This window comes from Triturus cristatus, chromosome 7 (genome assembly GCF_964204655.1).
Source record: "Triturus cristatus chromosome 7, aTriCri1.1, whole genome shotgun sequence".
Classification (NCBI taxonomy): domain Eukaryota; kingdom Metazoa; phylum Chordata; class Amphibia; order Caudata; family Salamandridae; genus Triturus; species Triturus cristatus.
Genome location: NC_140590.1, coordinates 811693112 through 811708962, shown reverse-complemented (window position 1 = coordinate 811708962; position 15851 = coordinate 811693112). Strand labels below are relative to the sequence as shown.

Genomic DNA, 15851 nt, shown 5'->3' with positions numbered 1-15851 from the left:
AGAGATGAGAAAGAAGCAGAACATGAGCCTTCCATCAGCAGCACGAGATACAATTCTGCAGTGATAGTAAAATAGTTTGTTGGATAATAAAACGTGTTATTCTTATTCAAGGGGAGAGAAATATTGTCAGGTGGATAGAACAATATTTCAACTTTAAAAAATCTGCTTTTGTGTTCTGATCAGTATTTACTTGTAATACACAGCTGTGAAGACATGTGGTATAATAATGGTAATGCTCTTCACTGATAATACCACTGATGTGAGCATATTGGTAAAGTGGTGCGACTAGAAGTAGAGGGCACACTGTTGTGTATTCTGCCACCCTACGTTTTAGGTCGAGCCTAGCGCAGCTCGCATGTGCTGCTCTAGGAGATGACCTTTTGGAATCGGTCTGCACTTTTCTAACACTAGTGCGTGTGGCGGCATCTACCTTGCGGGAGCGAGTAGTGGCGCGCAGGGGCCTTCTGTTTCTAATGAGCGTGGCTGTGCGCGCTTGTTTACATTTGCCTGCATCCCGGTCGCTTTCACTTTCTTTCCTGTCTCGCGGTCGCTTTAACTTTCACTGTTGCGGTGCAGCGCCCTGCAGTTCCTATGTGTGAGGAATAGTCTGAGCAGGTTGGGCTGGCAGATTGAGCGCTCGCTTTCAGTGATCAGGCCATTGCTCTCGCAGATCCTCGCTGACAGCCGGAATCAGGAAACAATCTCCTCATCGCGGTTGCTTTAACTTTCTCTGTTGCGGTGCAGCGCCCTGCAGTTCCTATGTGTGAGGAATAGTCTGTGCAGGTTGGGTTGGCAGATGGAGCGCTCGCTGTCCGTGATCAGGCCATTGCTCTCACAGATCCTGGCAGACAGCCGGAATAAGGAAACAATCTCCTCATCGCGGTCAGTTTAACTTTCACTGTTGTGGTGCAGCGCCCTGCAGTCTCTATGTGTGAGGAATAGTCTGTGCAGGTAGGGCTGGCAGATGGAGTGCTAGCTTTCAGTGATCAGGCCATTGCTCTCGTATACAGCCGGAATAAGGAAACAATCTCCTCATCACAGATAATACCACCTATCTACGGCGGCTGTCAGTGCGTGGCCATGACACCCCATGAGCAGACTGGGTACATCAGAATGTAATAAAGCACGCGCAGCCATTTTCAGAGCTATTTTCTTAGAGAAGAAAGACTCCTATTATTTATCTGCATGCGTATCAATCACTGCCGCATATATAGAGTTCATCTCGGCTCCCCTTGAATGCGAAAGCACAAAAGTGTGCCATTTCGTTGACAGCCATGTAATCTGCCACTCGTTGTACTTAAAGGCAAAAAAGGGCTCTGCCTTCTCGCGTTGAATTCAGCTTTTCTGGATCATTCTCAGGGGCGCAGATCGAATGCTGCCACTCATTTGTAAAGCGCACTAAAAAGTCTAAACCCTGATTCATTTTTGATGCGTTATTGAATCTGTCTTGTTTCGTGGCGCTCGCTTTGCTGCACTCAGCGCTGCAGAGGCTATAAAAGTTATGTATGTTTGTCCGTCAGCTAAGGATGAAAGCTGAGTGCACCCCCTGGTGCGCGACTCTATGCCTGTGCAATGTCTAAGATTACCTTGGCATAGTACATGTGCCTGGCTCCAAGAATGTCTTCGAGTGTGTGTGTGTGGGATCATAATAGTGAGTTGGGCAATACAATTTCAATATATGTTGCGAACTTCCCTCGCAACATTCACATTTCTTTTTGGCGATAGGTTGGCTTCCGATCCTTCAGGGCCCACTATGGCTTCTAAGGAGATCACGAAGCAGCCCAACTGCGTGCCACTGAAGCACACCAAGCATGGTGCCTCTTCTATTCTCTCAGCAATCACTGATGATGCATTTGGTAATTCGCAAGTGTTTGGTGCTTGAGTTCGGCACTCTTCGCCAACCAGCAGGAAGTGCATGAATCTTCTGGGAGAGAGAGGCACTTATGGAGGGGAGAGAGTGCATCCGCCACGAGCACGAGAGTACCTCTGAGGCACGTGACAGTGAGTGCATGTGTGAGGGTGTGTAAGATCCGCAGAGCCGTGTTTTTTGTCTTGCAGTTTTATATAGCTCGAACTCGACCCGGAGGTATCATGGCGCTTTACACGAGCACCAGATGTTCCAGATGGGCACACCCATGTTTTGTTAGGTGTGGGGAGATGAAGTGATTTGCCCAGAATCACAAGAGGTTGAGCCGCAGAGACTCGAACCTTGTAACCCAGCTTCGAGGTCATTCGCTCTAACAGTTAGGCCACATCTTAATGAGTCCAGCCGGCAGGGACAGGGTCCCCTGTACTTACACTCCAGATTGTGTTACTCCTGGGTGTGTCACTATTAGTTTCAGGCCTGTGTCTCTCCCCTGAGGTTATCACTCCTGGATGTATCACTACTGGGTGTGTCATTACTGAGGGTGTAACTCCTGAGTGTGCCACTGGGGCGTGGGGGAGAGCAAACAACCCTGTACTGGTCACCGTGTTCTGTTTGTATGCCGATGCTTGTTTAAACCCAAAAGGCGCTTAGTGGGCGCTATACCCCGACATTGTCACGTGAGAGCTTGTGTCTCACTCTTCGCCAACCAGCAGGAAGTGCGTGAATCTTCTGGGAGCGAGGGGCACTTATGGAGGGGGGAGAGTGCATCCCCCACAAGCACAAGAGTACCTCTGAGGCACGTGACAGTGAGTGCACGTGTGAGGGCGTGTAAGATCCACAGAGCCGTGTTTTTTGTCTTGCAGTTTTATATAGCTCGAATTCGACCCGGAGGTATCAGGGCACTTTACACGAGCACCAGCTGTTCCAGACGGGCACATCCATGTTTTGTTAGGTGTGGGGAGATAAAGTGATTTTTCAACATGCTGCACAGGAGCCACAATTCTCTACAACATAGCTTAAAAACATTGGCTAACCCAATCGCTTTAGCTAAACACTTATAAAGTCCCAAAGGCGAGACCTATTGGCTATGTCAATGCTTGTTCTGTTATGGCTTGGTTGAGTGAAGGGTGGTAAAGCTGTCTTGCAGTCTGCCAGGGGCCGTTCTATTGTTGAAATTCCTTGCTACATCAACCATGTTCACTGCTTAATCTGTAAAAGAATAAGTGGCTGGGCCCAAAGTTTTGCTCAGAATGTTGTGGCCGGCGCTGTTAAATGTCCAGGGCACAAAATACAGAGGCTGCATGTTTGTGATTCCCCCTCATGCCTCTTTCATCCCCACCGGGCACTCCCTCCACATTTATTTTGCTATTTCTGGTTGTTTTTCACCCTGTTTTCTTCCTTTGTCCCATTCTTTCTACCTTTCTCTCCTTCCTTCTGTCCCTCTTATGTTTTTTTCTTTCTCTCTTACTCTGGGTCAAAATCTGATTAGAATAAATAAGTTCTAGTTCCCAAAAATGGGTGCTGGTGGGCCCCACCTACTAAAACACTGGCTCAAATTAACCACTGGTCTTGTTCTTTCTGATCATACCGATGAGTGCCACACCAGAGTTTTCCAGAGCATCCCTTACCTTATGCCCGCAATGCTTTGTACTAACCTGTACAAGCCTGTGGTCTTTACCATCTTCTTCTTCCTCTCCTGACAGGTTCAAGGATTCTCCTGGTCCCAGTGTGATGACCTCCCACATCCAGGGAAGATTGAAAGCCTGTCCATCAGCCCAGATCCCATTTCAGTTACTGGTGACGTGACTGTGGCTGTTGTATGCTCCACCTCTATCGCCCTTGATTCTCCGCTGACGGTAATGTATGGACTTTTTTTGTGAACACTGAGCAGCCCAATTAAGAACGGTCATTAAAGCTGATATTATATATGCAAAACACAGTCATGGCCTGCATCACAGCATCAATAATGTGTATTTTGCAATTGAACCAAGCAATATCGGTTTGTACAAATCTGCACGATTGCAAAGGATTCGCGAAATGTAAAAATATATTTTTATGTTCGTGATTTGTAGGTGCTGATCTCACATGCCACTGCAAGGTGTACATCAACTGTATAATTCTTATGGGGAAATGTTCTTGTAATTGTCCAAATTCTTACCTAGGATGTGAAAGCTATAAGGAAACTCAGTAAAATGTATCTCACAACTAAAATGAGCCAATAATTACCCAAAACTTTTCAAAGTTTAGAACCAAAATTCCAGATAATCTATCAAAGTTAGTATCAGCAAATTGAAATTGTACGTCCCTGCTGTAATGATCGGAGTGCTGGTTGAAGAGAACACACAGACACTGGTGTCACTGAACTATGCCTTATTCTCTCTTTTCTACTTTATCTCTATGGTTCTGAGGGAGTTTTCTCCACCCATGCAGTCTTTGGGCTGACTCCCATTCAAATGCTCTGCTCCTCCACATACTTCCTGTCGAGTTCCCTGGCAGGATGGGTTTCTTGAACCCTGCCTGTGGGCCTGGAAGAAATCCTTGCTTCAGGGTCTTAGTGTTGTCTCCCAACTTCTCAGAGAATGGCCGCTTCCTTTAAAGATGACACAACATTTCTCTCCCAACTCAAACATCCCTTTAGTAGCTTTCCTTGAATCTGTGCTCTGATCACAGAGTTCATTGAGTCAGACTTGCTGTTCCAGTCACTCAAGATGGCGTGATGTCCAGCTTCTTTTCTGGATCTAGCTCCAGACTTTCTGGATTTCGTGTGCTTTTAGGTTGTTATCGATAAACGCCTATATGCAATAGTGGCTTCAGGTGCTTTCCTATGTGAAGGTTTTCTTGATGGTGGTGTGACTCGTGATTTGGTTGATCCAAGGGAATGTTGTTAAATTTTTCATTCATTAATGTTTATTTCAGGGTATCCCTTATAAAACTTACAGTACAGCAACATACAATAATATCCAAAATAGACTTCTATTAATTTACACAGAAGTATGAAAATACAACAGTTCAATACAGTCTTGCTGTTTAGTAAATCGCTTTTCAGGCCGACTTAGGATCTTTCTGAAACACCAGGCAAAGTGCAGAAATTTAAACAGTACGAAGACTATAAAACCAAATGTGCCACCTGCCGTTGTTTCACACAGGCCTCGTAAAACTGGCCTCGTATACCCTGTGCTAGATTCCACATGTATTCCCACTAATTCCATTCTCCGATTCGATGTTCCTTAGTGCAGTAGAATGTTGTCTGATTGCCAAGTTGCAGCAAATTGGAACTATCCATTTTCTTCTGTGGTACCAATAAGCAGTGCAAAAAAATACTAAGTAAGACTCTTTTTTTTTCATGGTCTTATAAACTGAAAATATAACTGACCGAATTATTTAAAAGCCATTTACAACAGAAACTATTTATAGTTAAAGACTCTAGTCTAGATTTCATCTATAGATTTTAGGAGTAGGGGGAATAATATAACCTAAGAAAGGCTCGAACTTTGAGATGTTCTTAAAGTCAAGAAATTACACAAGACCTCTGCATCTTTAGTCACGTTCAGGGGTAGGTCTTCCGCTATAGCGGAGGATCATCGCCCTACATCTTTTAAGCAGTGAGAAACATAAAATGACAATAACTTATAGTTATTGTCATGTTATGTTTCGTGTCCTGCTGCTTGGCGGGCGGGGCTTCTCTGCTTTCTGAGCAGCACAGTAGAGGAGTGGTTTGTCCACTCATGAAGTGCGCAATGACTGTTTGGTAGGCCCTCTCGGGCCGCCCAAAACAGTCATGCGCACTTCTTTGTTCTCCATGCAGGCTGCATTACAGCATGCATGGAGAACATACCCACTCCTCCAGCCCCTGGCTGAGCGCCGTAACACGGCGCTCAGACCAATCGCAACGCTGCATTGCAGCATTGTGATTGGCTTAGGGGAGGGAGCCTGGCTGCCTGCTTCCTGTTACTGTCAGAGGCAGGAGAGCAGGAGCAGAGAAGGCGCGGGATCCGGCCTCAAGGTAAGTTTAAAAAAAAACGAAAACTTTTTATTTCCGATTTCCCCTCCCCGCCCTGCCACCCATGCCGGCCACAACTTTGTGTTAAAAACTGACAATATTTCGTTTTCAGCAAATTCACAGTGCCTCTATATAATAGAGCCTGGGTCATCCCACATCTAATTTAAGCTTAGGGAATAGAACCAAGTTTTCACATATTGTAGTCCGGGTTAGGTATCCATGTTTATAAGGTCATTAAGCGAGCTCCTCCATGGTGCCAGTTCATCAATAGACCGAACTTGCACCCAATAGAGAAAAGCTTTAAGATTAGCTACACATTACTATTTTTAAGACACAAGAATAAATACAGGGGAAGTATAGTGGCATATTTACTAAAGACCTTATACATTTGTTCTCTAACCTGGATAAATTGACAAGACTACAGTTCCCCCAGTTCTCTGTGCCTTAAAGCGATGCTCTTAGGCCCTTTGCTCGTTAGACTTGTAGGGCTGGGGACACAGACCTGGACGTGGTAGCCTGCAACATTTCTAAGATTGCAGTTGCTCAATACTGCAGAGTTAGTTGGCTTTTCAAATTTTGTAGTGTACAAGAAATTGTATTAGCCCACTTAACACCTTGATAACCATATTTATATACCCTTTTGAGTACCATGCCCCCCATCTTCAGTCCAACCTTGAATGATCTATGTGGATTAAAGTCGATTTCTTTTGTTTTCAATGAGTTGATTTACAAACTTGGTTGGTTGCAGAAGATTGAAAACTCATCAAGCACAGTTTGTAACGGCGTTGTTGTTTTAGAAACAGTGTTATCTGCGACAACAGTGCGGGAATTTGTGTCCATTGGGAAATCGTCATTGAAAACTCAGTCATCGTTACTGTAGAGCGAGAACAACGCGGGACCTTTAAAATGCAGCCATTTGAACATGTCTGTGTGCTAATTTATTTAAAGTTTTGTATAGCGCGAACATGAGCCAAGCGGGTATCAGAGCGCTTTACATACAGGTTGTGCAAGACATGGGTAGATCGCTTCGGTAGGAAAGTAAAGCAATATACATCAGGAACAAAAATTACATATTGGCGGGCGACACTGGGCCGTAACAGATGCCAGGTAGTAGCTAAATCAGCTAAACAAGATTGGAGACCAAAGGAGACAGGCTTTTAGTTCAGCGTTCATCAGTAGGTTTTCAGTTTTTAAAATTTCTAGGGCTAATGCAATTTGTCAGTTAATACATCCTTCCCCACATGACTTGGGAGTAGTTGTCAGTGTGTAGACATATTACTATAGTAAGCAAATTATCTGGAACAACTATACATTTCAGAACTTTCCACAGTGTAGATATGGGAACCAGATAAAACTCTGCTCTCAGGTCTACAATGGCCAGAAACTGAATTTTGCATTTAATGGCCACAAATTTCCTGAATATTAATATAAATTGAAAGACCTGGTCTGTGATATGAACTTAAGTCTGAACCCTGCTTCCAAGTTAGACAAAATTTACATTTCCAGCATCCATTCTTGTAATTTATTTAAAACTTGTCTTCAGAAGACTTTTTGAAGGTAATGAATCAGACTAGTGGGTCTATATTTTCACGGGTTGTCCCTTCCATTTTTGTATATTGGAATCATTTTGGCTCCCTTCCGAGTCTCCAGAATTGCAGCACCAGCCAAGATGGCATTCAACAATAGAATAACATATGGGACCCAGACCAGGAGCTTTGATCAATAAAGGTCCAGTGGAATCTCATCTCATCACCAGATTTGAGGTGGATAAAAAACTTAACACAACTTTTTTCATGCAAGCTTTCATGGGCAACTGTATGCCAAAAAGACCAACTGTCATTCTTCTTTACTGCTTCTCGCAAATCTTGTCAGTTCCCTTTTTCCAATTTTGTCATACATAATACATGTTTGGTTCTGGCCAATATCTTTCATTTGATATTGCTTCAGTGTTTGACAAATCCCACTTGTGTTGGCCATGTTGATTGCCACCAGTAATGGCAAAGAAATACTATTGTACTTTCTCTTAATTTGTGCTTTCTTGTGAATCTTTGTTGCTGAACGTTGTTCTGACTATCAGTTCTGCAGTTTCTTCCTTTCTGGTTTGAATGCTTCACTTATAACTGTGTTTCTGTACATATAGAGCTTTACAATGCCTTGTGGTCCTTAAATGCTGCAATCAACAGGCACCACCATCATTCCACTCAGTTTTACTCAATTTACAGACTTCAAGAAAATCATTGGCTGAGTCAGTCTTGTCAGGATTTAAACTTGTACCTCAAACACTTGCACTTGCTGCTAACGCAGCTCATTTTGCCATGATGTCTGCTTTCATTTAGATAGATATTTTATCTAATCACCTATTAGTTGAACTTTTATTTTGATACAAGGGTATTAGTCTGCTCTCTCTGTCATACTGTTGTGTATGTGGACTATGGCCCTTCCTTCATTGTGTAGGATTCCGCTAGTGTGATACTCATAGTTTAGTTGCAGGTCTCCATCGGAGCTCCTTCTTCACCTCTTTCGACTACCTGCTGCATCTTCAGATGCTTCAGATTACAGTGAAGTACTTTGCAGAGTGCACTCTTGCAGTAAAATATTCACATCTGGCCTCTTCAATGTTTTGTGTATGATTTATTCAGATAATTTCATATCTATTTGGGTGTTCTAGCTTACCATGTCAGGCCTGTTGAATTTTAACGTTGGAAAAGGTCCAGTAAATAGTGAAACCTGCAGATTTTTGTGTAAGTAGAACCCAAATTTGAATGATATGTCTCATTTCAAAGGACTTAACTAGAAGGTGATATCTATTGCCCCGATAAATTAATGTCCCTGTGGTCATGGTATTTATCAGGTATAATAAATATCAATTACGCCTAAGGGGCAGTCATAATGGAAAATTTATGGTAGATACAAGGATGTATTTTTATTTTATGTGGATTTTTTCTAAGTCCGCATGCAATAAAAAACTGTAACCTAACTGTAGCCCAGTTAGAAAACAATACTAAAATATTGCACCACAACAACACAAGTTTAATTGGATATGCAGCAATATGAAATACATTAACATCCCACAACTATGGCTGTAACAAAGCTCTAAACCCCAGAGAAGGCTTCAATTCTCAGAAAGCCAAATGACTGTGCCTTCGAAACAAGGCGGGTAAAGCCCTTGCCAACTACCTAAAATTCAGTAAAAGCTTGGGGTAACCGTTATCTTAGACCCCAATGTTAAGCTCTCACATTGGCCGAAAATATTGTAGACATCTTAAGAAATTATTATGAGGACTTGTATGCCACCAACACGAAGGTTCATACACTGGCCTGTAGAGACTACCTTGATAATATTCCATTATTTTCTAGTACTGAAGATAACAAACTTGAATCAAATAAAACAATAGAAAGGACTGAAATTTAAAAAGCCTTCTACTTAATGAAGAATGGTAAAGTCCCAAAGGCTTACCAGCTTCTTTCTACAAATAATGCTCAGAAGTACTTCTAGATTTTCTCGGGGACCTTTTCACACAGTTCTAAGTACCTGGTAAAGTCCAGGGTACCTCAGTGTAAGCAACTATGGTGATAATTCCAAAAGATGGAACGGATACCCTTCTCATGGAAAGCAAAGGCGCTAAAATGTATGCTAAAATCTTTGCATAGAAATGACTTCCAGATCTAATAGACCATTCCAGACTGACTTTCTGAAACGTTGCCTTTTGAGTAACAGCAACCGCCTTTTTACTGATGCCTTTGAAAAAGCTAAACTTACAGAAAAGGCTTTTGACAATGTTTCATGAGCTTTTCTGCATGGTACATTTCACAGATTTGGCTTTGTTGACAAGTTTATCTATACGATAGTGGCTCTCTGCAATACACCTCAGGAAAAATATAAATGGTACCTCATCTCAAGGCCTTTAACTTGGGTCAGGGCACTTGCCAGGGCTGCCCTTTGTCCCCGCTACTTTTCTTGTTAACTGACAAACCTCTGCTTGTTACTCATCTGACATCTGAATTCCCCGTGGACTCATTGGTAAGAGATCATATAAAGTCGCAACGTGTGACTGATGTCCTAATTTTTCAAATGAAATAGACACTCCCCTGCATGCAATCCTTGATACTACTGGAAACTATGCACCAGTCTCTGGGAACTCCCTGTGCAAAGACAAAAAATAAATCTGTCCTTGAATATTCATTGCACTCTGTCCATTCTGAGTAATACTAGCCTTGCAAGTAAAATGATGAATATATTCCACATCCAAATGAAGAGTCCTCGAGTCAAATACCAAATGACGGTGTCCTTAATTACAGAATTGTTGTTTCGTTTTTACATAGAGATATGTACAAGCATTCTTATCTCCTCAAAACGTGGTGTTTATGTCCATAGTCCCATGAACAAGATTCTAAAGCTCCGGAGTCCTTAGTAAGCCTCCTCGCAAAGTTTGCAAGCGTACCGCAACGCGAATACGAGTTTTCGGCACTGTGTATGTGGAATATATTCATCATTTCACTTGCAAACTTGTTTTTAAATACGTATGGATCTTTTGGATATCCGACCTAGGACGTCGAGATAGTGAAATTTGAAGACCAGGGACGTCTAGTGATTACGTTTGTTGAACTGCCTTGAAAAAGTCTTTAAGTAGATGAAACCTGTTGGAAATACCCACTCCCACTCCGCAGGGGGGTGGTGGACTTCCCGAACACACTGTGGTAGCTTGGCTCGAGTGGTCAGGAAACAGGCACCGTGCTAAGCATACAATATACCCATACAATAACCATGCGTGCATCCGTTCCAAAAACGACTCTACACCGTAAAAATTATGAAAATATCTTTCTTTATCTTTTTCTCTCAGTTGCTGATTGGGAAAATAAATAAGTCAATCACAATATACAAATTTTAAATAGTGCAGGTCAAATAAATACTGTCTGAAGATTCAATAAATAGGGGTGATCATAAATATAAGGGACATAAATAAAAGTGCAGGTAATACAGGCAATTAAATATTCTGAGGCAATAAATACTGTACCAACAAATATTGTACACCAGCAAGTCCTGTGGACCAATAAATATAGTGAAGCAATAAATAGGTAAAACACAATAAATACAGTGCCCCCAATAAATAATTAAAAGTATACAGCAACACTCATGTAATCAGATCACTTTTCAATTCCTAAGGGCTGATTTGGCCCAGGCACAGCTTGTAGGGTTGTGGAAGGCTTGAGGGGGGGGGGTCTACTCCCTGGCTGGGACAAGGCTGAGGCCTAAACTGAGGTAGATCAAGGGGGGAATACCAGTGCCCTGGCTTTCTCTCTCCACACAACCTCTCTAGGTTAGTCCCAGTTCACCCCTGGCACAGTCAGGTTGGTTTCAGCACCTCCCTAGCCCCTTAGAGCAGTCTCTCAGGTCTCCACAGGGCCTTAGGCGCCCTCTACTCCACTTACTGCCCTTTTTTCTGAGGTTCCGACGCCGCTGGAGTCGGGTCGATGCCGTGAGGCGGTTCCGGATCGATCTCGGCGGCCTCGGCACAATGTCAGTTCTTTGACGACGCCGATAGGCGGTTCCGGTCCGATGTCGGCGGCCTCGGTTCGATCTCGACCTCCGATTCGACGGCGTCGGGCAGTCTCTACTCGGCTCCGGTCCGATGGCGCTCTCGGCTTCGATGACGCCAGCCGGCCTGGCCTCGATGTCGACTTCCGGCGACTCCGGGGTGCGATCCTCACCCCCGACCTCCGGTGCTCCTCTCCTCGGGTTCCGGCGACTCCGGAGTGCGATCCTCACTCCCGACCTCCGATACACTTCACCTCGGTCTCCGACGACTCCGGAGGGCGGACTTCACTCCTCCGATGACGCCGCTCGCTCGACCTCGGTTCACTTCCTCCTCGACCTCTGGTATTCCTCACGACCTCCGTCGGCGCCCTCTCACGACCTCAGGCGGCTCCGGGTACGACGTCTGCTTCCTCAGTCAGCGCCGCTTCTCCACCTCGGGCTCCAGGTCTCAGGCTACTCGACGCCGGACTCCAGGGAAACCAGTTTCCAGGTCAGGTTCTTGCTGCTTTCTGTTTCTAAGGCCTGTTCCTGCTGTCCAGGTCCTTAAGATGAGTTTTTCTGGCTTTTTCCCACACAGGGCTCCAGGCTGGGATCCGTCAGTAGGGACTAGTATCAAGGGTGGGTTTATGGACCCCACTCCAGGCACAAGTTTCCACCCCTGCTGCTTCACTCCTTCCTCCTTCACTGTTGTGCTGCTCACTCTTCACCAGTCAGGTGCCAACTGCCAGCTCCAACTGCCAACTCTCTGTCTTAGCTTCCCAACATTCTAAACCGCCTCCAACGGTCACAGAGTTCTGGAATGTTCTGGAAGGTGCTAGTAGGTTCCAGTGGATGCTGGTGATGTCACAGGTGGCCACCATTTTGTGCTCCAGGCCCTCAGACAGAAGTTTCAGGGGTAGCTAAAATGGCTCCCTGAATCTGCAGCAACACTAAAAAGTCTGGTGGTTCCCAAAAAGGAAAAATTCAAACAGGGTTTGAGGCAAAAGTGGGACAAAATAAATAATGATGAGGAGGGACCACCCAAAGGGCTGACAGGTCTAACAAAACCCGTGTCGGCTGAAGGCTGAATCTGTGCTGAAAGAATTGGGCTGTGTTTTTTGAATTTACCAAAGAATAAATAAACAGTCAAAACAACGAACAAATTGGGCTTTGATATTTGTTTCTATCATGAGAAGAGAAACCTATAAACTGGGATCCCCGAATAAGGGACATTGTGAAGAATTACATTCTCAGTTGTGATTCTAGTGATGACTTAATGGTCTAATGTGTTTACTCAAGAGAGTGCTATAAAAAGGTTCTAGTATCTATATGGATGGAGCATATTAGTTTTCTAATTTGCATTTAGCACCTTCTGGTAGTAGGATGGCTGAACCAATACAGCACCTCAATTTGATTGGATATATTCACACATTAGTTGACTACGTAATGATACAGCATTATTTGAAGTAAATTTCCCTGTGAGGAACCACTACTACCCTGTTTTGAAGTGATTATATGATTGTGACAATGTTAATGATGAGGATGGTTTACCCACACACAGACGATATCTGTGCACTTGCAAGAGGCTATTGGAATGGACACATCCCATGAGACTGGGTTGGTATTGCTCCTCGACCCCCAAAGAGGGAGAGTGCATCATTTGCCATTGTGATAGATGTACAGCTGAGGTCTTGGACCTAGAGCTGCCTTCTTTTGAAGTTAATACAAATGTCCTTACTGAGGTGCTGCACCCTTGACCAGCCTTATCTGAGCTTTAGCTTCAATTTAATAAAGCCCTGACTGCCCTTATGGATCTTGGCCGAAGCCTTGCTCGTGCACACTGTTGTTACTCCTGCTATTTCCCAATGCTGAAATAGGACGGAGGCCTTTATTCTAGTTTGGATGTTTGCTTTCTGAAAACCATCATTCTTATTGCACACACTTCAGCTATTTGCACGAATGAGCTCTAGTCTTCCTCAGTGCAGCCCCACCGCATCTCCTTTTTCCCTAGACTGACTGATGATGAGGACAAGGGCAGCCTTTTTGCGTAAAGTTATAATGCCTCTTCACATTGGGCAATACATCTTCCTCCCAACCTTCTTTGCTCCTCCACACCCCTTGAAAGAGAAATAAGAGAGAATCCATCGGATAGACCCAAAACAACCTTAAGCTCAATCACACCAAACACCATCGAATAGATGATCAGCTTTTTGTGGGGTTCTCTGGGGCAAAGAAAGGCAAGGCAATGCAGAAAAGGATCTGTGAAGGTGGAAAGTCCTCTGCATCAAGATAAGCATTCGGAAGGGTTAAGAGCTCATTCCACCAGGGCCAAGGTTGGCATCTATTCTAAAGTTTAGGAATCTGCAGTTAGTTGAATCCACGCATTACCCTCCCACATCCCCATTCTGTGGTGTGGTCTTTTTTCCCCTACCTAAAACGGTCCCAAATTAGAGACCTGCACACTGGTACCAACAAATGCTTTGTGCTCAGTGTCTGGGAGTTTGGAAAAACCGACATAGGCATGCAGGGGGAGCACCTATATGAAACTCAGCTACTTCGCTGCAGTGGTGGAATGGGGTTCAATGCAGAGCCGCACAATGCCACTTAGAAGGCATCTAGCAGCACTGCAGTGAAACCGTACATTTCCTGTCTGACGCCTAGGAAATAGTCTAAAGGTGAAGAATCTAAGGTTAGATAGTGTATCCATTAGAATCATACCAAAGGTAACTAACTTGTTTTTTTTGTAGAAAAATCTATCAAATCACTTATAATAAAACACACCAACCTTCGCATCTGTGATCTCATTTAACCTTTCAATTATCTCAGCTGAGTTGGAATCAAAGGTAATTATGGATTAGTACAAACTTGCCATGACCAAAGAGGCTGATGAACTTGCCCAATTAAAATCTGACTTCCCAACAAGAAGTCCACTCAGTGATTTTCTAAAGAAGCTGAAACTCCTCCAATCAGAATCTTGAATCTTGGGTAGAAAAGCAAATCGGGCAAAAAACGTACCTTTGTGGCCAACGTTGCCTTATTCAGAGAAGAGATTGCCACAACAAGAAAATAAGATTGATATGCTTGTTGACATGGTCAAAAAGTCATCCAACCTCTTGACCAAAATTAATATCCCCCCTCTATGAAGAGCATGACAAAAAAATAATCCCAATTTAAAAAAAAAAGAATAAAGGGGATCAAACTCTTCTCGGTTGCTGAAGCTGATTCTTTTTGGGGTTTTAACGCTCAATACTTTAAAAGAATCAGCATCTTTCAAAGACATAATGCCTACCAATGTGAACAACATATTGATTAACACTAAATATCCTCTCATTTTACCCACCGGTTCCCTGCCATAACTGTTAAAACATGCCCATTCTTCATTTTATTCTCGACAGTGGTTATCACTACCTTAAGGGGTAATACCTGATTGCTTTTACATCGGCCATGCCCGCTGCACCTCAAAAAATCTGATGCAGACCAGAAAGACCTTCACAGCTTCCATCCTAAATTAAACCTCCTTCAAACTGCTAACAACCACGTTGACACAAGCCAGCTCCTTGATGGCTACAAATCTGGCTGAAGCACGGAGAGAGACGGTTATGCTACAAATAGTGTATCATGCACTGTAGATACTAGATGGGTTCAATCCTTTTTTTAAACTGCTTTGAAACTAATTTGTTAATTGGAATTATTTCTGAAACAACTCTGAAAGTGATTGCTTCAACCTAGACCACAGTCTTTGATGCTGACAATTGTTCAGCACCCTGAACTAATAGTCAAATTCGAAAGAGTAAGTAAGAATTTTGGAGTCCACCTAAACAAAAATGTGTTTTGCGGATGTATGATATACCTTAAAACATGCACACAAAAAACCTACAGTGGCTTAAGCACAGGCCCAGATACCAGAAGCAGTGGTTGATGGGTGTCAATATGAGTTACGCGCAATATGTGATATAAGACCCACTTCAACGTATACACAAAGAGAAGTATGGTTAGCTAGAGGACTACGATCAAGTGTGAGAAGATTATCAAGCTGATTCACCATCAGAGAACTGAATAAAGCAGTTGTTGTTGCTGTTCTCCAGCATATTACATTTGATTCATTTATTTTAGAAAAGGTTTATTTATTGTATTTGGCACGTGCAAGTTTGTTCCTTTCCATGTAACCTCTTCTGACTTCGGAAGTGGCAGAAGCTAACTTTACCCACCTTCATTAATCTTTGTTTTTTTTTGCTTTTACATTTTAGCTAGTTCCCCATTTTTATTTTTTTGAAATTATTTAGGAGCTGCTGGCCCCACTTTGGAAGTTTACTTGCTTTCTTATTTTAAAAACGTAATTCATTTAGCCACTATTTTTTTTTCTTCTTTTCCATCCGGTTTCTTGAAAGTTACATTTTAACCTTCCAAGTGGCATCCCTCGTTCCTCCTCTCGAGTGTGGCCTTCTAATCCTAAATGCTGGCACATCTGA

At 43.3% G+C, this 15851-nt stretch overlaps 1 protein-coding gene across 1 annotated transcript in view; it reads left to right on the top strand.

Annotated features, from left to right (window-relative positions):
* Window positions 1-15851, top strand: part of GM2A (ganglioside GM2 activator) — a 55813-nt gene that overhangs the window by 21334 nt on the left and 18628 nt on the right. The window contains exon 3 of the mRNA XM_085617678.1: window positions 3571-3723. Coding sequence (XP_085473804.1) covers window positions 3571-3723 — 153 coding nt within the window. The remainder of the gene's footprint in view (window positions 1-3570; window positions 3724-15851) is intronic.